The following is a 17,597-nucleotide window of genomic DNA, read 5'->3' as shown; positions in this document are numbered from 1 at the left end:
CGGCGCGGCGGCCGGCGGCCGCAGCTTCTCCTTCAAAGTGGTGCTACTCGGGGAGGGCTGCGTGGGGAAAACCTCCCTGGTGCTGCGCTACTGCGAGAACAAGTTCAACGACAAGCACATCACCACCCTGCAGGTGCGGGCCGCGCCGGACCGGGCCGCGCGGGAGCCTGTGCCCGCGGCTCCCGGGCAGGGGCGCGGTGGGGCTCCCGCTGCTGGGCTCCTTTCCCTCCCCCGGCGCCTTCCAGGCTTGCTGGGCGGCGTCGGCCCACCTCTTGGTGGCCCTCCGGCGCCTTACCGGGCTGCCCCTTTCCTCCCGGTGCTTCTTACGTCGAGTGCTGCTCTGTGCTGGTGTCTCTCTGTTGGTGTTTACGGTCTTATTCACTGCTCCTCCATGGCCGGAGTGACCGCTGCCTCTCTTTAAATGGTGGCTGTCCCCAGCTAGCTATGCTGACAGCCCATCTTGTTCTTTTTTACTCTCTTTTTTACCCCTTGTTTTTTTTTTTAAGCCTTCAGTGCTTGAATAACTCGTTTCTATTCTGAATACTAACCTGTTTTTTTTTTTCTTTCAGTTATGTATATGAATGTGTTCATTTGAATCTTGGGAGATGGAAGCATGATTTGAAAGTAATATTGTTATTGTAATCATCAGCAGTGGACTGATGACTAAGTATTTCATACGTGCTCTATTTCTGATAATTATAGTCTTCCTAGTGTTTCAGATCCTAACACTTGAACTGCATAAATACTAATCTTTGAAGAGAACAGCTTTCACAAAATGGTTTATAAAATCATGATATACTACTTCTGGTTTCATAACAGAAAAAATTCTTAAGACTTATTTGTTTGTCACTTTATCTACCTGGATTTTGGACTGGTTCTCAGTAGTGCTGTCAGCTAACTTATAAAACAAACAACTGAAAAGTGCTGTTCCACTTATGAATGTGTGACAGGATGTCTCCTTGAAAATAATGTTTGTTTCTTGCACTAACTACTAGTCTAGTATGGCATGTTTGCTGTGTTATAAAACAAAAATCTCGAAACCTGATACTCACATGATTGTACATGGTCTCAGAAAACATGTTTTAAACTTTGCATCAGGGATAGTACATTAAGTTTATATTGTGGGCTGTCTCTGCTCACTTAACCTTTTATCTGCAATTTTGCAGCATGTTTTCTTAGCAGTTGTGAACAGGTTTATGAAAGTGTGGTTTTAACACTGTAATGCATACTATTTGTAAAAAACATTCTTTAAGTAAAGAAACAAATTCTGCTGCCATGTGGGCCACTGGTGGGTTTTGAACTGTTTTTTAAATTCTCCAGTGTGGAGTACAGAATAAATAGGTGGTGGCAAAAAAGAGCCTTAAGGTAGTTGTGCACTATTTATGCACGCTTTGGGAAAGATCTTTGTGGGGCTGGGTAGCGCAGAAGTGTTTAATGATGAAGCTTTCCCTTAAAACAAAGGGAATATTAGAGATGTGCTGGAAACAATGTGGTGAATGTTTCATTAACAAATACAGTTGCTCCATTTTTGCTATTAAATAGCAAAGAAGAACATATTTTAAACTTTATTAGCATATGTTCATATTCTGGTGTTGGAAGGATCTGTTGATAGGTTTACTAGGCATGAGGCATCTGGTGTGGTATTCCTGGCAGGGTAATTGTAGCTTTGATTGCCACAGAGGTAAACAATACTTCACATTACTAAAGCAATAATTAGTAACTTACAGGTGTCAGAGGATACAGCTGTAATTTTCACCTGAACTGTAGCATCAAGCAAACAAGAATTTTTAAGAGTGTATTGAAATGGTCTATGTATTCTGATATCCCAAGTAGCAGGAATAGGATTGAACACTGCTTGTCCATTGAACGCTACCTCTGTTTTAGTTAGTCATGTTGGTTAAATCTTTAGTGGAAAACTTAAAATCAGAAGTAAAAAGTGAGTTGGAATACAGACCCATGTCACAGATGTCATAAAATGGAGCTTTAAATGGCAAGTCAAAAATGCTGACAATAAAAAGCCTCTCTAGATGCTATGGCTTCAGAGCTTTGTTTTGGACTGTCTTGAATGGTGAGAATTGCTTGTAAAGGAATGAAAACACGTGCTGATGCTTGAAATAGAAATTTTATGTCTGTACTTTAATTAGGCTTTTGGTTGCTACTTAAATGTTGATAGTCAGGTGATAGTGCTATTTTTAATTGATTGCACTGTATTTCTCAATTCATTTTGCTTTTTTGATTGTAAAATAGTGTCAGCTGCTGTTGAGTCTTAGTGTATCAATATGCACTTTTGAAATGTTATCACTTATTGTTTTTATTTTCCTGTGTCTTACAGTAGTAGAAAAGATCTAGTAAGTCATAAGTACTTCCACTGGCAAGTTAAAACATCCCTTAAAAATAAGCTAGGGAGAAACTAGAATATCTAACTAAGCAATGAAGTGACATTTTTTGCAAGACATCCTTTCTTTTTTTTTAGATTAAGGGCTTAATCTGGTAAAGTGGCTTTGTTTCATGGCATCAGTTCAAAGTATTTCAGCAAATGACTTTTGTTCCAATAAAGTCAAAATTAGATAAATACTTAGTTCCTGATTCAGCAGAGGGCCCACAGTGATGAGCCATATGAAGAGATCACCAGATAGTGGGACAAGCAGCTCTTGTCCACAGTACTTTGTAGTTTAAAAAAAAGAAAGAAGCTTTGCATTGTGCTTTATCCCAATATGATTACAACAAAAAGCAGGATGGTGGGGCTATAGACTTCTGAAAAGTTAATTTAGTGATGCTGCCTGCACTGTGAGCCCCCTCTCTGGAGGGGAATGTGATTTATGGGTGTGGGCTGTCTGAAGGGAGAGAGCACAGGAAGCCCTTGAACTGGTCAGTGTGAATCTTTTTGCTAATGTATATCTCTACTGATATTCTAACACTTCAGCATTTTTTAACTGTGAAGTTAATCTGTGTATACACAAATAGGATCTCCCCCTGTGCTAGTAGCACAAGAGTATTAGTGAAAGGGAGTTGTTGTCCCCNGAAACAATGATTTGAAACTTCCTTATATAGATAGGAACCTCTTATGTAGAGGTTAGGAGACTGCTGGGACATGTTGCTGTAGTTGTATTAGCTTGAAGTCATAAACTTAAGATTTCAAAGGACCTGTAAATTGAAACAAAGGTAGCTGCTGATTTGCTACTTAGTTGAAAGAAAACGCCCAGAATGTGGAGAAGCTGATGCAGGAAAGATAGATTCCACCCCCCACCCCCCTCCCCCAAGCCATGAGTATAACCTGTGTTATCAGACCTGGTGGGCCAGTTAGAACTGGTTCCCATAGATCCGGGTATTGAGGTCTGTTTTCATCTTAAAATTTCTCAGCTCTAAACTGATATCAAGTGGTGTATGGTGGAATTACTCTAATAATAAAGAAATTGACTCTCAAACTATCACTTTTTATTTAGGTTGATACTTTCTGTTGTTAAATTACTGGAGATGAGTACAACTTTGCTCTGATCTCTGAAATATACAGAGGACTACAAAATTTCCAACACAAGAGAGGCACTAATGTGGCAGCAATCATACCATGCTAATCCTGATTGCTTTGGGGTACTTGCATAACCTGGGAAAGCTGTCATGGATATTTGTTTTGACTTTGGAGTGTGTGTCACTATGGCCATAAAATCAGTTATTTAAATGTAAATATGCCAAACTTAGCCATACCTATTAGTTCAAGAACAGAGCCTGCTAACAGTATTCTTCAGATATATAAACACAATGAAAAGGAATGAAGCATTTTGTCTATATGCAGTATTGACTGTTTCGCACAGCATCTTCATAAGGTTTTCTGCTCATTACCAGGTTACAAACTTCTTAAAGCTTTTCATACAAACTTACTTGTGATCTTTTTTCATACTGATACTGTCTTTCCTTGTTTTGGGCTAGGGATCTAAGACTTTAGTCTAAACTTAAACAGTACAGAATCATCAAGTTTTAATACGGAGAGCAAGTACAATAGCCCAATGCTAAATACCCTTGCTACTGTCTTGTCAGTTTTACAGTAGATATTGAAAAGCTTACTTGAATGTATGCGTCTTCTCAAGCTTGGGTATATAGGAAAGCAAATAGTCTACTGTTGGTGCTAAGAGAACAGTATTTCTATCAAGAGCAGTAGTGACCTGAAGGACAGATTATATTTAAGCAAAACTTATCTAGGGACATAAATCTGCTTCAGTATATGGTATGTCAGAGAGTTAATGGCACAGTGGTCTTTACTGGGCCAATATCCAAAGTCATGATATTATAACCTTTTGAATACAGACTTCTGTGTTATTAATATGAATCCTATTTCTATGAAGAGTTTTTCCACCTTTTGGTCCAGAGGTCCAAGAATGTGGTTCTCAAACACTTAACTCCGCTCAGTCTGTTTAAAAAAAAAAAAAAAAAAAGTACTCACAAGATCTTTAGCCACTAAGATAGATACACTTTTCTAACAATACAAAGGTTTTGAACTGTTTCTAAGTAATACGGGCTTCTATAGTCTGTTTAAAAAAAAAAAAAAAAAAAACCTTATGCATAGGCTTAGACAAAAGCAAATAATGCTCAGAAGAGCTCTTCCTTGAGATTTGCGACAAATGTATGTAGTACAGTACATCAATAAAATATTGGCAAGTAAACTTGATTCAATGTGTTTAATCCATACATTTTGTTAATATGGCCCCAATGTTGATGAATTAAAACTTCTGAAGTCGCTTCTAAGCTTTTCATTTTTAAACTTGGATGTAGTAGAACAAACTAGGATGTGAAGACCAGAGACTGATCAGACAGGTGATCCTTAAGGACAGCTAGCTAAAAGCCACAAACTAGTTTCTGTAGAATTTTTGATTTACCTGTAAACCATTAAAGCTTTCCTCATGTTTAAGACTTGCTACTGCTGTTATGTTTTGTTTCAAGTCGGATAGTGTGTTAATTATTTTTAACATGCTAGCTGAAACTGTTTCTGAAGTGGACTTTTATGCCACCTCACTGTAGACTGAAGGGGTAGCATTAGTGCTGTAAGCTGATTGGATACAATGGCCCCAATGACCAGTTCTGCTATTTGTCCTTGGAAGGAGTTTCTGGGTGTTTTCTTTTTTTGTTCCACGTCTATGGTCTGTCCTCTGTCTGTATCAGCTCTGTTATTTTTCAGACTTTATGGAATGCTTTGAGGGAGAGGGTACAATTTCTTTCAAAGAGAAGAGAGACTACTTTGAATCAGTTCCTTACCTTACATCATACAAATGCCAGAGTTCATGTTAGGGAGGCAGCAGAAGAGCAGGATTGGCTCTAGCAGCTAAGTGTTGGATTGGCTTAACTGTAGTACGGTCATCATTCCTGAGAGGTGATTTCACAGTGGTTTAGGCTGATATAAATTGAACTGCCATGGTTTTCTGTGTGGGTATTGGTTGCTCATGCGATTAAATGGCAAGCTGGTTGTGGGCCAGATCAGCTGCCTAATACTTTTTCCTTCCACACACATGGATGGTTTTTAGTTGGTTCAATGCCTGATCAGTGCTCAAGCAGAGAGCTGTTCTTGAGCTGCTATGGTCCAGCCTAAAATGATCTGGGATCAAAGTATTGTAAGATACCACTGAGACTTTGCTGATGTCTAAATGCAAACTGAGGTGAAGCTGAAAGGCAGGCTGAGTATAATTTAGGAAAAAGACAAAAGTTAACCCTTGGCAGCTGAATTGACTAATAATGTTAACCAGTTACTGCTGAACTTCAAGATGGGAGAACAGCTTCTAACTTTGTTAGAGCCTGCTTCAGCCTATTAAACTTGTATTAGGTTTGTACCCCTTTCTACTGAATTGTACACCTAGTAACAGAGGTGGTGGTTGAAAATGTAGATCGTACAGGCTCTGAGAGGAACAGACATCCTTTTGAGTTACTGAAGTCAGACTAAGCTTGCATTATATTCTGGCCCTATGAAATAGAAGACAATTTAGCTACTCTAAGAATTTATTTCATTATGCTGCTTTTGAGGCATTTTCTTATGTGCAGGTCAGTCCTGCCACTTCCCTTTTGTGTGTACACCTTTTTCCCTCGGGTACAGTTAACTGAGGAGCATATTAAGGTTGCAGGAACAGTACTAGAATGAAAAAAGTGACAGGGAGACTTGTGAGCTCATTTCAGAAAAACAAAGGAAAAAGACAAGGAAACTTCTCACCAAATACTAGTGTTTTGAGACTTCTAGCTCTAAACTAAAACTATTTTGTTCTAGTAGTTTACTAACGGTGAACTACTTCAATTCCTGCAAATTAAAAAACCTAAGTAATTGGGGTGGATCCCATCAACTTCATATACTGTAGTGAAAAATCTAAGCTGAACGCGAAGCATATCAGTGTTTTGAATTCAACCTCTTTCTGCACAACCTTCCTCCTGTCCTTCCCAAATCATTCAGAACAACAACAGTAACAAAAATAGGAAGTGGCTGCCTTAAGCCAAACTTATTTAGAAAAGACTTCTGGCAAAATGTAGTGAAATGACTAACTGGCTTAGTATTGACCCAGCCTTCTGGCTTAAGGAGTATTTTGATCCAATAACCTGTTCTTTATTGATTCAGATGTGTTTGTTAATTAATCTGAAGTCAAATAGTGTCATACTATTTGTATGACAGTGTCATACAAAGTCATACTTGTGTATAAAACTGAACTCTAATCTGTTTTGCTTTCCAGGCATCTTTTCTTACAAAGAAGCTAAATATTGGTGGGAAAAGAGTAAATCTTGCAATATGGGTATGTTTGCTTTTCTACAACTTCCCCTTCCCCCAGCAGACTAATTTCCTGAAAAATTACTTATGGTTAATAGAACTCAAATGTTACACATTTCTTAAAGTAAAATTTAGAACTAATTGCAGTCTTTTGAATACTATGTTTTGTCTGAAATGGTAATAAGCGTCTTTTAACAAATGCAGGATACAGCAGGTCAAGAAAGATTTCATGCATTGGGGCCGATCTACTACAGAGATTCTAATGGAGCTATTCTAGTATATGATATAACAGATGAAGACTCTTTTCAGAAGGTACTGTGACAGATTTCGCCTCTTTACAAGATGTAAACAGATTGAGAGCCAACCTGTGGTATGAGTATGTAACTGGGAATCTTCTGTTTTGGCAATAGCACCTCTGCTTAATTTGTTCAAGTTATGGGATTGATATCTGATCATATATGAAAATCTTAATATTAGATCTGCAAATTTAGACTGTGTAATGGAAGCATCTGCCTTAATATTTTTGAAGGCTGACCTTTTCAGTCTATTCTGGATAAAGCTCTAGCAAGGTTATTCAAAGAACACCAGAGAACTAGATATGAGTTACCTGCAACAATCTAAACATAAACCAGTACTGTTGTGATAGTATACAATGCTGATCTTAACTTTTAAGAGCTTAGTTTATACAGTAAAGTGATGTGGCCTTTGGTAGATCTGAGATGACTGAAATTGCAATACATGATACTTGGAAACATTAAGTTCTCATTGATAATGGGTAGTTGGATTTTATCTACTTTGTGGGCTTCAAATCGTAATTCAAACCTGAAATTTAATAGTTAGATTACTTTACAGCAGTATTAGCTGGGCAGGTGAGTTCTTCTCCAATTCTTTGTCAGTTTAGTCTTATCTCAGACTGCTGCTATCACTCTATGGCTTTTTCCAGCTGAAAACTTGAGAGGCTCTCTGCTAGGCGGGTTTGAACCAAGCTAGCTTGTGGCAGAAGCAGTAGTACTTCTGTGTTGAGGAGTAGGAAGCCATGGTTGTATGGACTGGGCTTAGGATAGCAAAGATGAAAGTAGTGTAAGGATATGGTATCACAGCAGCTTAAGTAAATTTAAGTCTGACTTAGGGCAATTAAAGAACTTGTGCTAGTTGTTAACGCTTGCCCCCATCTGCAGGATTGCCATGACTTGTGAGTGCTAGTTCAACTTGTGCCTTTTCATGCTGAGCTGTACTTGGAGTTCAAGGCATTTAAATTTTTCTTGAAAAAAGAGGAAAGGTAGATTTGCAGAAGTTATTGCATACCTACCTTTGTATGATGTCCTAAGTATTTTTAGGTTCTTGGAGTGATCTCTTCTCACTACTTAAATTCCCTTGAAATAGCAGTCACAAAGTCAATGCTATGAGCATACAACTTCAAAGCATGAAAACAAAGCTAACAGCTACCTTTTGCCACCAGTTAACTCAATGTTCTTGTCCCATCTGTTCTCCCAGGAAACATACATACTGAAAAAAACACTCAGTGCATGTACCTCTACCTTTAAAGTACCATTTGTGATCTGTCAGTAAGTTCCTGTTGATAATCTTGTGACTGACAGAGAAATGCACAGGACCAGTGTAGTGGACTTGTTCTTTGGAGCAGGGCTAACAATGAGTGTGGTGAGTTAAATAAAATAGTTATTCCAGAAATGTAAGTCACTTGTTGCTAATTTCAACTGCAAGCTAAAACCTGCTGAATACTGGAACTAGGTTTAGAGCAACACAGATTTACCAAATATTGTTTAGATAGCTCTATTTCAATTCATGAAGGAAATAGGTCAGTTCTGCAATGCCTAAACCAGTAATGTATCAAAGTGAAAATAAACTTACCTCTGTTCTCTATGCAGGTAAAAAACTGGGTTAAGGAATTAAGAAAAATGTTGGGAAATGAAATCTGTTTATGTATAGTAGGTAAGTCCTTTTTAATACATGGTTCTACTGACTGAGTTAGAAACACTACTTTTGATTTTTAGTGACATCTTCAGAACACTGCTTTGACACCTTGTGTATGTGAAGGGGTAAAACTTCTGTGAATCTAATATTTAAAACTCTTTTGGAGCTAGAAGCTTCAGTAGATCACAACTGAGAAAAAGCGAGAGCTTTAACTAAAGAAAACTGTTTAATGGTACACCGTGGCAGAGACATGGTACAGACAGCTGCAGGTTGCATAGTTTAACAAAGAAAAGCCTAAACCTCCATTATATATTATAGCCTTATTGCAAATACCCAGACTCCATATGGATGTTTACATGTCTTCAGAATAAAGTGCTGGGGGGAAGGGGAAATGACTCTTAAAGAAAAATCGTAGAAGAGTCATTTTTTAAACAAACTTAACAAATACTGATCAGATCTAGTGATTAAAACGCAATCTTCAGGAGGATAGGTATACAAATACTCTGTAAAAACTATACTGTTCTGCAGCACAGAATTTGCCTACCAAATTATAGAGAGAAGCAGAAGGCTGAAGGAGTGCCTCATACTGAGGTATTCAGCTATCCCTGGTCTCCTTAACAGAAGTAGAACTTCATTTATAGGCACCAGTGAAGATGTTTGAGTGGAAGATGGACTCTTACATTGTTTTGGAATGCTCCAAATAGAGATTTGTGTAAGATTCAGTCCTTTTGGGGACAGCTTGTATTTAAAAAAAAAAAAAAAGGGGGAGGGGGTATGATTACAAGACCTCTCTGGAGTAATTTTGGAATACAAAGACTTGAAAGATCAACTTGTCTCCAACAGGTAACAAAATAGACTTGGAAAAAGAGAGGCATGTTTCAGTGCAAGAAGCAGAAACGTAAGTTACCATCTATTAATAGAAACAGTCATTGCAGAATTATGCTGGACCAGAACTTGTGATGCTGTTAACAATTGGCAGGCATAAACTAGCAGTGTCTGGCTTCTGTTCATTGTTCTTTTAGTATCCGAGTCCCAGAATGCCCTTAACTGAAATGTAACTTGAGAGTTGTACTTTAATAAAGTCAATACTGTAGTTTAAATGCATTTCTAGATGTGAAGTTTTATTTTGCCTAGTGTTTTTTTCTGAATCATGGTTATTTTTATCAGATTAACTCCATTAAATGCTAAATCAGCATGTGTAGATTAACTTTCAGTGAAGGAGAAAACATCTTGTAATCATCTTTATGCTTCACTTAAAATGTGGTGGTTTAGAAAGATTGAGTCCTTCAGTGCAGTGAAGCTCTTCTGTATCTGCATTCATACAGGTATGCCGAATCTGTTGGAGCAAAACATTATCATACTTCAGCTAAACAGAATAAGGGAATTGAAGAACTGTTTCTTGACCTTTGTAAAAGTAGGTATTATCTAGTTTGTTTGTAAAGCACTCGGTCACAGAAAGCTGAAGGCTTGGGGCATGCTTCAAATTTTATATAAAAGCCGTGATTTAAAACATTACTAAAAACTGACTTCAAGTCTTGTTTTACTTCAAGCCACTTGTGTATCCTGACAGCTATGGAAGCTTGATGTATGAATGCTTACAATATTGCAGATTCATGCTATAATTGGACAAATGCTTTTTCTTTAACCTATTGGAAAACTGACTAAACTTCAGATTAAGCTTAATGTGGCTGGTCTCACTGTTGCCTACTTTAAGCCCTCTGTTCTAAAATCAGAACTCTTCTTCTGAAACTGTCAATTACAGTTCATAAATTTGAAAATGCAACAATGCAAATCTTATACAGAAGTCTAAGTGAATGAAAGAACATGGGATGCAGGACATGTGTCCCTTTTGGGTAGTAAACTGAGGGAAGTTGTTTGGCTTAATTTTCTGTATCATAAGAATTCCATGAATAAGACTTTGCCTGCATATCCATTAAGAGGGTGTGTGTTTTTGTTTTCTTGTTTTGTTTTTGTTCTTATACAGTGTTCTTAATATTGGTGGGTGTAGCTGATATCAAACCCAGTTTTCCAAGTCACTAACTCAGTACATCCGAGCATACAAGATCCTCCTTTAGCCAGCAGTAGCTGTTGGATCTTCAGCACATTAGGAATAGAATTTAAGTCTTTTCTTAAACTATGCCATGTGATACCTGAATGCTAACTACTGGACTTACAAATAGAGAACCAGTCTTGCTGAACTTAATATCTGTGCCTGTAACTGAAATGGATTAAGATCTTAGTCTTAAAAAAAAAAAAAATTTGCAGTGGAATGTCATCTAATAAATGTCTTCATTTACAGGAATGATAGAAACTGCTCAAGTGGATGAAAGAGCAAGAGGGAATGGTTCCAGTCAGTCAGGAACAGCAAGGCGAGGTGTACAGATTATTGATGATGAGCCACAAGTACAGAGCAGTGGAGGGTGCTGTTCTTCTGGATAACTATAAAACTGTGCATCATTGCCCTCTCAATATGAAGACTGCCATATTTCAAGTCACGCATTCTTTACCAATGGAGTAATAGAATTAACAGTATTTAAAAATAATCACTTATAACACTGCAGAGACCTTAAGTGCTAAACTAGTGGCATCTGTGACCAGAGAATTGGCATTTTCTACAGTGGTTAACAAAGCAATTACCAATGGCCTTTTACATATTTTTTTCTTTAATGAGGAATAATATGCATGTAGAAAAGACCTACTTAAAGGCTTCATTTATATTCTTTTAAATCAGATCATTATTTAATAACTTATATACGTTGTTGGAATGGTATACGTTTTTGCAGCTCTTTGTATTTTGTGGTAGATTGAATTGTATCACTTCTAAAATGCAAATTGATTTTTTTTTTTTAATTAGCAGATATCTGAAGTAATATTTTTGCAGGGCCTCCACAAGTCTATAACTGTCAACTACTTTGATATACTCTGTTCATCCTGTATGCCAAGCTGGTAAAATACATTGTAAATTACATATTAAATATTTTATCTGCTTTTACAAGTGCAGGTGCAGAAATATGTACATCAGTCTTGTCAGTGATTGTGAAGTGAATAAGTCAGTGAAAAGATGCAAGCTTTTCATGTGTACTGTTGAATTGCTCACTCTATTCCTCCTCCTTGAAAACAGCTTTTTTAGTATATTCATAGCTACAGCAATTTTTTTAAGCCTTTTTTCTGGTAAGCAGCAGTGTTTAGAGTACCTCCTTAGTGAGGAGGGAATGCTTCCTTAGACTGCTGTTTAAGATGGAGGTGTTTGACTCCCAACTAAAACAGCTGGAGCATGCTTATATCTTACCTCTGCTGTTACTTCAGCCTCTCAGAATATCCCCAGAAGTCAAAGCAAATTTAACCCTTGCCTATCTGGTAACCAGTAAACCAGAGGCATGGGAAACTCTTAAGGTGTATTAATAAATTTGTGTCCCAAGACAGCATTATAAACTACTAATGAACATAAGGGTTTTTTGTATTGCAAGGCTTGAGTGAACAAGTGAATTGGCATTAACTAGAACCACTTCTGATTTTTGAGTGATTATGTGGGAGATGTAAAACTTGCCAGATGCAATTGTAACTTTGGGGATATTAGACAGAGCTAAACTTACTCCTGACTTGCTCTTTCTCTTGTAAAGCTTTTTGAAGCCCAGTTAAGGTTTGGGAGGAGGGTTTCCAGAAACACAGTGTATAAATTACTATCACAGAAGGAACACAAATGGTGGCAGTTGAAACTTCAAAATGTTTGTGCTCTGACTTTTTTATCTAAGTTGTCATGCTTGGAAAAACAGTAAAGGTGACGTCTGTGACAAAATGGAATATTCCTTGGCCTTCCTTTTTCTGAAGGGCAGAATTGGTATTGCATATGAATACAGTGAAAGGTGTGGGAATGTTCTGATGCACAACAGCAGTAGTAACTAATCTGTTTGGCATGTAAGAGAAGTGTGCTCTCTTCAATCTGATTTTTCTCTGAAATAATAGATGACTTTGCTATAAACTGTTCCTGATGCATTTTTTCCCCTTTTTGCCTGAACTGTGGTGTGGATACTTTGAATTAAGCTAATACTGGGGTGCTCTTCTGACATGGTTGCGTGTATGATAGACAAAGGTGATCTGTTCTTGCTAGGGAAGATAAAACTTTCTTGACTGTATGGAACTTTGGTGTAAATCTGAATTCATGTTCATGAAATTATGGGCACATGACTTAAATACATATAGCAACACTATCTTTAGTATAGTGTTAACATCTTGATATTGTATCTAATTTACAGTGACCTTGCCAAAGTTAGGCAGGTCAGTTAATCTGGAAACAACACTTTCAGATCTGTAAGTGATACAGTATTGATGTGAAGAGTGAGATTAGTGAGGCTATGTGTTCAAGGTTGGAGTGTCTTCATGAGGAGAGTTCCAGATTTTTCAGATTCCAGTTTGGTTTTTGCAAAGATGCAAAAAAAAACTCAACTACACTCTAAAAGCTCTCATGTCTTATCTGCTTCCTTATCTGCCATAGAGCATGCTTGTGTTCCCTTCAGAGTAAGGCTTTCTCCACTTTATTGAAATGGACAGCTGTGATTCTGATCTGGAAATCAATGCTAGCTTTTTACCCGAGAGTGTTATATTTGACCACTTTGAAGCAAGTGTAGCATGCTTGTGTGTGTCTGCAGCTACATAGCTGCTTTGGTGCATTCTGTGGGCCTTGTGTGACTCCTATCAAATAACCAGAACTAACAAATCCATGCTGACACTAACTCTTAAGTCTCTTGCAAAACAGACTGTTCCTGCTGACAACTTGGAGTGGGGGGAGGAAGCTGGCATTTTGTATTCATTAAAATATTTGATAGTTGAAAAAAAGGTGCTGGTTACTATTCTCAGACTTGCTGTTTTTAATTTCAGTGAACCTGCAGCATGACAAATCCTGAATAGAGACTTCTGTCTAAGCTTCAGTTTGGCTGGGCTGTGTTACTCATGAAACTATTAAAACCTGTGATTAGCAGAACATCAATATCTTACAAAATTCTCTGAATATAGTTCTTACCTACTCCTCAGAAGTAGAATTTTCATTTGTATTGGATGAATACATGTCACAACCTAGTGTCTTGGGCAGCTGTCATAAAATGACTGCAGTAAGGATTCATATGACAGTTATTCATAAACACTCATGGAATGTGATTGATCCTTGTGTAAAAGGAAGGAAACAAACCAGTGAATTTTTTCTTAGCTAGGGGGTTATGTGAATTCCTAGGTAACAGTTCACTTAATTGCATGAGCCAAAAATTAGCTGGGAGCCTGTTTCCTTAATATTGCCTACTGATCTGAGGCATTGCCTAGGATACCTGCAGTCTCTGAAAGCTGGAAAAGACTGAATTGGCCTGTGTTTTCAAAAGGATTTGGAATGGAAGGAATTGAAAAAATAAATGTCTCAAGGTGAACAGAAAGTCAGTGAAGCTGGTTTCTAACACACAAGTGAAAACACTGGATTCTTTAGACTGATTAATTTCAGCTATCTCATTCTTAGCAGGCAAAGTACAACTGTCTTAGAAAAAGAATCTTGTATTATTAAAGGAATCTGGATTATTTGGATTAAATTTATAGGAAAGTACAGAAAGGTTTGATTTCTGTTTGAGCAGGATCTGACTTAAGTAACCAGGTATTACTGTTGTGTTGGCTTGGATTTCAAGAGTCTTGCCTTTGCTGGAATCTGTCATGGTTGCCTGGTTTGTATGCTTTAATACTTTCCTGAAACAGATACTTGTTGTTCTATTCCTAATTTCTGTTACTGAAAACAAGAAAACTATTTCTCCTTCTACTCAGCATGTACCTCAAAGCAGCTTTGAGCTTTTTAATAAGCTTATAAAGAAGAAAAATGAGCCTAAGATCTGAGAGTGAGCAACTTCCTGCCTTTCAAAACATTAACTATGAAACTTTTTCAGAAGTGATTAATGTATTTTCGATCACATGAAGATGAACAGGGACTTGAGAATGCGCCTCTGAGGGACAGGTGGTACCAGCCAGACACCCACCTCAGCGCATAAGTCAATTTTAAAAGGGTTTGCAACTTTGAACACTTCTTCAGAGTAAATCTTGACAAAGTTATTTTAGAAAGGTATTTGTACCTATATACTACAATAAAAAAGGTCTAACTTAATAATCTTTAAGTTGTTTGCTCACAGTCTTGATGGTGCTGCTGTGGAGACTTATATTGAGTTACCTGTGAAGTCTTATCACTTGTTGAAATAGTCTAACAAACCAAAGTCCAAAAAACTCGAATACAGCACTATACATATTGAGTTATTTATGGACACTGTCTTATTGCACTTAGGCTATGGTTCAGGAGTCGTTCCCCCCCCCCCCCCCCCGGCCTTTGTGGAAGGAAAAGGAGACAAAGGAAAAGGACAAGTAGTAAAAACTGAAGGTGCTGGTAATGGACTGCTGGAGCTGAGCTGATCAGTTCTTGGTGGAGTTGCCAGTGTATCTTTTCAGCAATGGTAACTGGCCAATTCAAGACACTTTTTTTTTTTAAAGGTAATTTCTTGGGTTGCTTTTTGTTCTGTGAAATATCTTTTGCTTCAGTAAAAAAAGACTGCAAGTAACTTTGAACAGACTTTCAGAAACAATGCAAACCTACTTAAACTTCATAGAATGTGTTCATTTGAGATATTTATGGTTAACTGACTTTGTTAAATTAAGTCTGCATCAAAATTGACTTTGTTAAGATAAAGTTTGCATCAAAGTTCAGGTTTTTCTTTTCCTGACTTGTCAGAATGGATCCTCCTATGAAGGTAACTTTTACTACTACTGTTTCAGGGAGTCCCAGATGAAGACCGAGATCCTTGGCACTAGCTGTACAAACTCAACAAAGACAACAAAAAAAAGCTCCATTTTTATTATGCTGAACTTCTTGCTTCTGCTAATCTCTCTGGGAGATTCTGTTCAACATTGGGGTTTTTCCCCTGTTTAGGACCAACTCGTGCATTTCAGTGTTGTAGCTGCCTATGAGTTTAGGCTTATCCATTAAATAATAGCAATGTATAATTTCTCCTTTCTGCATTCTCAGAGGTGTCCTTGGTCATTGTGTTGAGCAGAATGAGGTGGAGAAGCAGTCTGAGAATTGTGAAAAATCTTCAATGTGTCTTGTCTAGAATTGGCTTGAAAAGACAATCCATAAAACTTTCACCATATGACAAAGGCATTTTGTTTGAGATGAGTGAAAATATTTTGGCTTAGAGGAAAAGTTTAAAAACATTAATTGCTATAATGAGTTCCAAAATATAAGTTTACTTCAAGCTGATACCTTTTGATTCTTAATTTTTCAAGGCTAATAGGATTACCAAATCCTAGGCCAAAATTAGACTATATCAGGCTAAAAATTTCATTTTTGATTGGTATGTTTGCTAAAAAGCTTTGTCCATGACTGTAGTGAGGAACTGTGTAATCATCCACATTCCTCTAGAGAGTTTGGAGCTTCGATTGTATTTATTCAACACAAGGATGTTGAAGGATAGACTACAAAATTATTTGTTTCTATCTATCACCACTACTTTGTGCATTCAGGCAAACAGCATGTCCTGATGCAGCCGCTGAGTGAATAAGTGGCTTATGGCTCTCTTCACCTGCTTGTTGGCTGCATTGATCCTCATTATTAATAAATTACTACAGGAATCTTTCCTTGTCTGAGATCTCCCTGTACAAGAAAGGAAACACGTGTTTTCTGCTTGCTCTGCTAGCTCTTCTAGATAGTGGTAAGTACTATAACCAGTAACAACAGGTTTCCTCTCAATTCAAGAACGCTTTTTTTTTTCTCCAGAGGAGCCCTTCTCATTTCTTGACAAGACACTTGATCTTTTTTTTTTTCCTCCAGCTTATTCAATCTCATTGATCTTTTGCAGGGGTTTTTAATACTTCATTGTAAGCCACTCAGAAGCAATGCACTTGCAAAGTACAGCAACAAAGGCCAATGAGTAGTAGTATTGCAAGGTCTTCCCTAGTTTTTCATAGCAATTAATCATATCCTGCCTCCAAAACAGTGAAGAGAAAATACTGGAAGGTTGAGAGGGAGTCCCTGCCACCTCTATTGGCACTTGAATCCTGATTCTAGGATATTGAAAGTGACTTAGAAGAAATCAGGTCCTGTAGAAGTAGCAGGGACTCCTTTCAGCCTTCCAGTAGGCAGAGAGCAAGGACTATCTTCTGTTGCCAAGTAGCTGATAGTCTATGGCAGATCCAAACTACTGTAAGAGATCCTTTCTGAGCTGTTGAAACTGTTAAATTGTGGACCCTTAAAGCTGATCATCATGCCATTCTGAAAGGTCAGCAGACTTGACCTATGGTGTAAGAAAATGAGCAGTTTCTTCTTTTCAAACCAGGAAGTTTAAAAAAGCCTAATGAGGCTGTTCTTAGTGGAAAAATAAAACAGCACTTAATATAAAAAGATTTGGATGCTGTCAGTGCTATTTCATAATACAGGCATCTTACTGATTGTCTCAGTGGATGTTCTTATCAGAACAATGTGGCTTATCAAACTATCAAATAGAGAACTTTGCTCTGAATCCCCAAAATATGTTAGCAGTGCTGAAGCCAACACTGAAAAGGACACAGCATTTTCAATGATACTGGGTAACCTGATGCTGTTGAGTTTTGTAGGAAGATTCTGTTGACATTTGGGCATATTTTAGGAAATATATACTCAGAAATAGTACTTATGACCCTTCACAAACATTAATTTTTCTAATGCATTGCTGCAGCTGGTATTCTTAAATATCTCTTATGCACCAACATGCATAACCAGAGATACTTCTGTGATAAATTAAGCAATTTCAAATGATCAGTCAAATACAGGGAAAGAAGAGCTTAAGCATGACTGTTATTCTATCAATGCCCAATATAGAAGATGTATGTAGAAATGATACTATTAAAAGTGGGAATGGGCCCACAGAAGGGAAAATTCTTGTATTGG

General features: G+C 37.5%; 1 protein-coding gene across 1 annotated transcript; it reads left to right on the top strand.

Annotated features, from left to right (window-relative positions):
* Positions 1-4: 4 nt before the first annotated feature.
* Positions 5-12,641, top strand: RAB21 (RAB21, member RAS oncogene family; the record flags this gene model as incomplete). The annotated part of the gene is made up of 7 exons (XM_026061790.1): positions 5-133; positions 6,696-6,755; positions 6,935-7,042; positions 8,617-8,680; positions 9,506-9,560; positions 9,988-10,076; positions 10,962-12,641. Coding segments are annotated over 7 exons (645 nt in total), but the record flags the coding sequence as incomplete, so codon positions are not given.
* Positions 12,642-17,597: the final 4,956 nt, after the last annotated feature.

Source organism: Apteryx rowi, unplaced genomic scaffold (assembly GCF_003343035.1).
Source record: "Apteryx rowi isolate R43461 unplaced genomic scaffold, aptRow1 scaffold_185, whole genome shotgun sequence".
Lineage (NCBI taxonomy): Eukaryota > Metazoa > Chordata > Aves > Apterygiformes > Apterygidae > Apteryx > Apteryx rowi.
The sequence above is the reverse complement of the archived record's forward strand: the minus strand, read 5'-3'. Positions and strand labels throughout refer to the sequence as shown.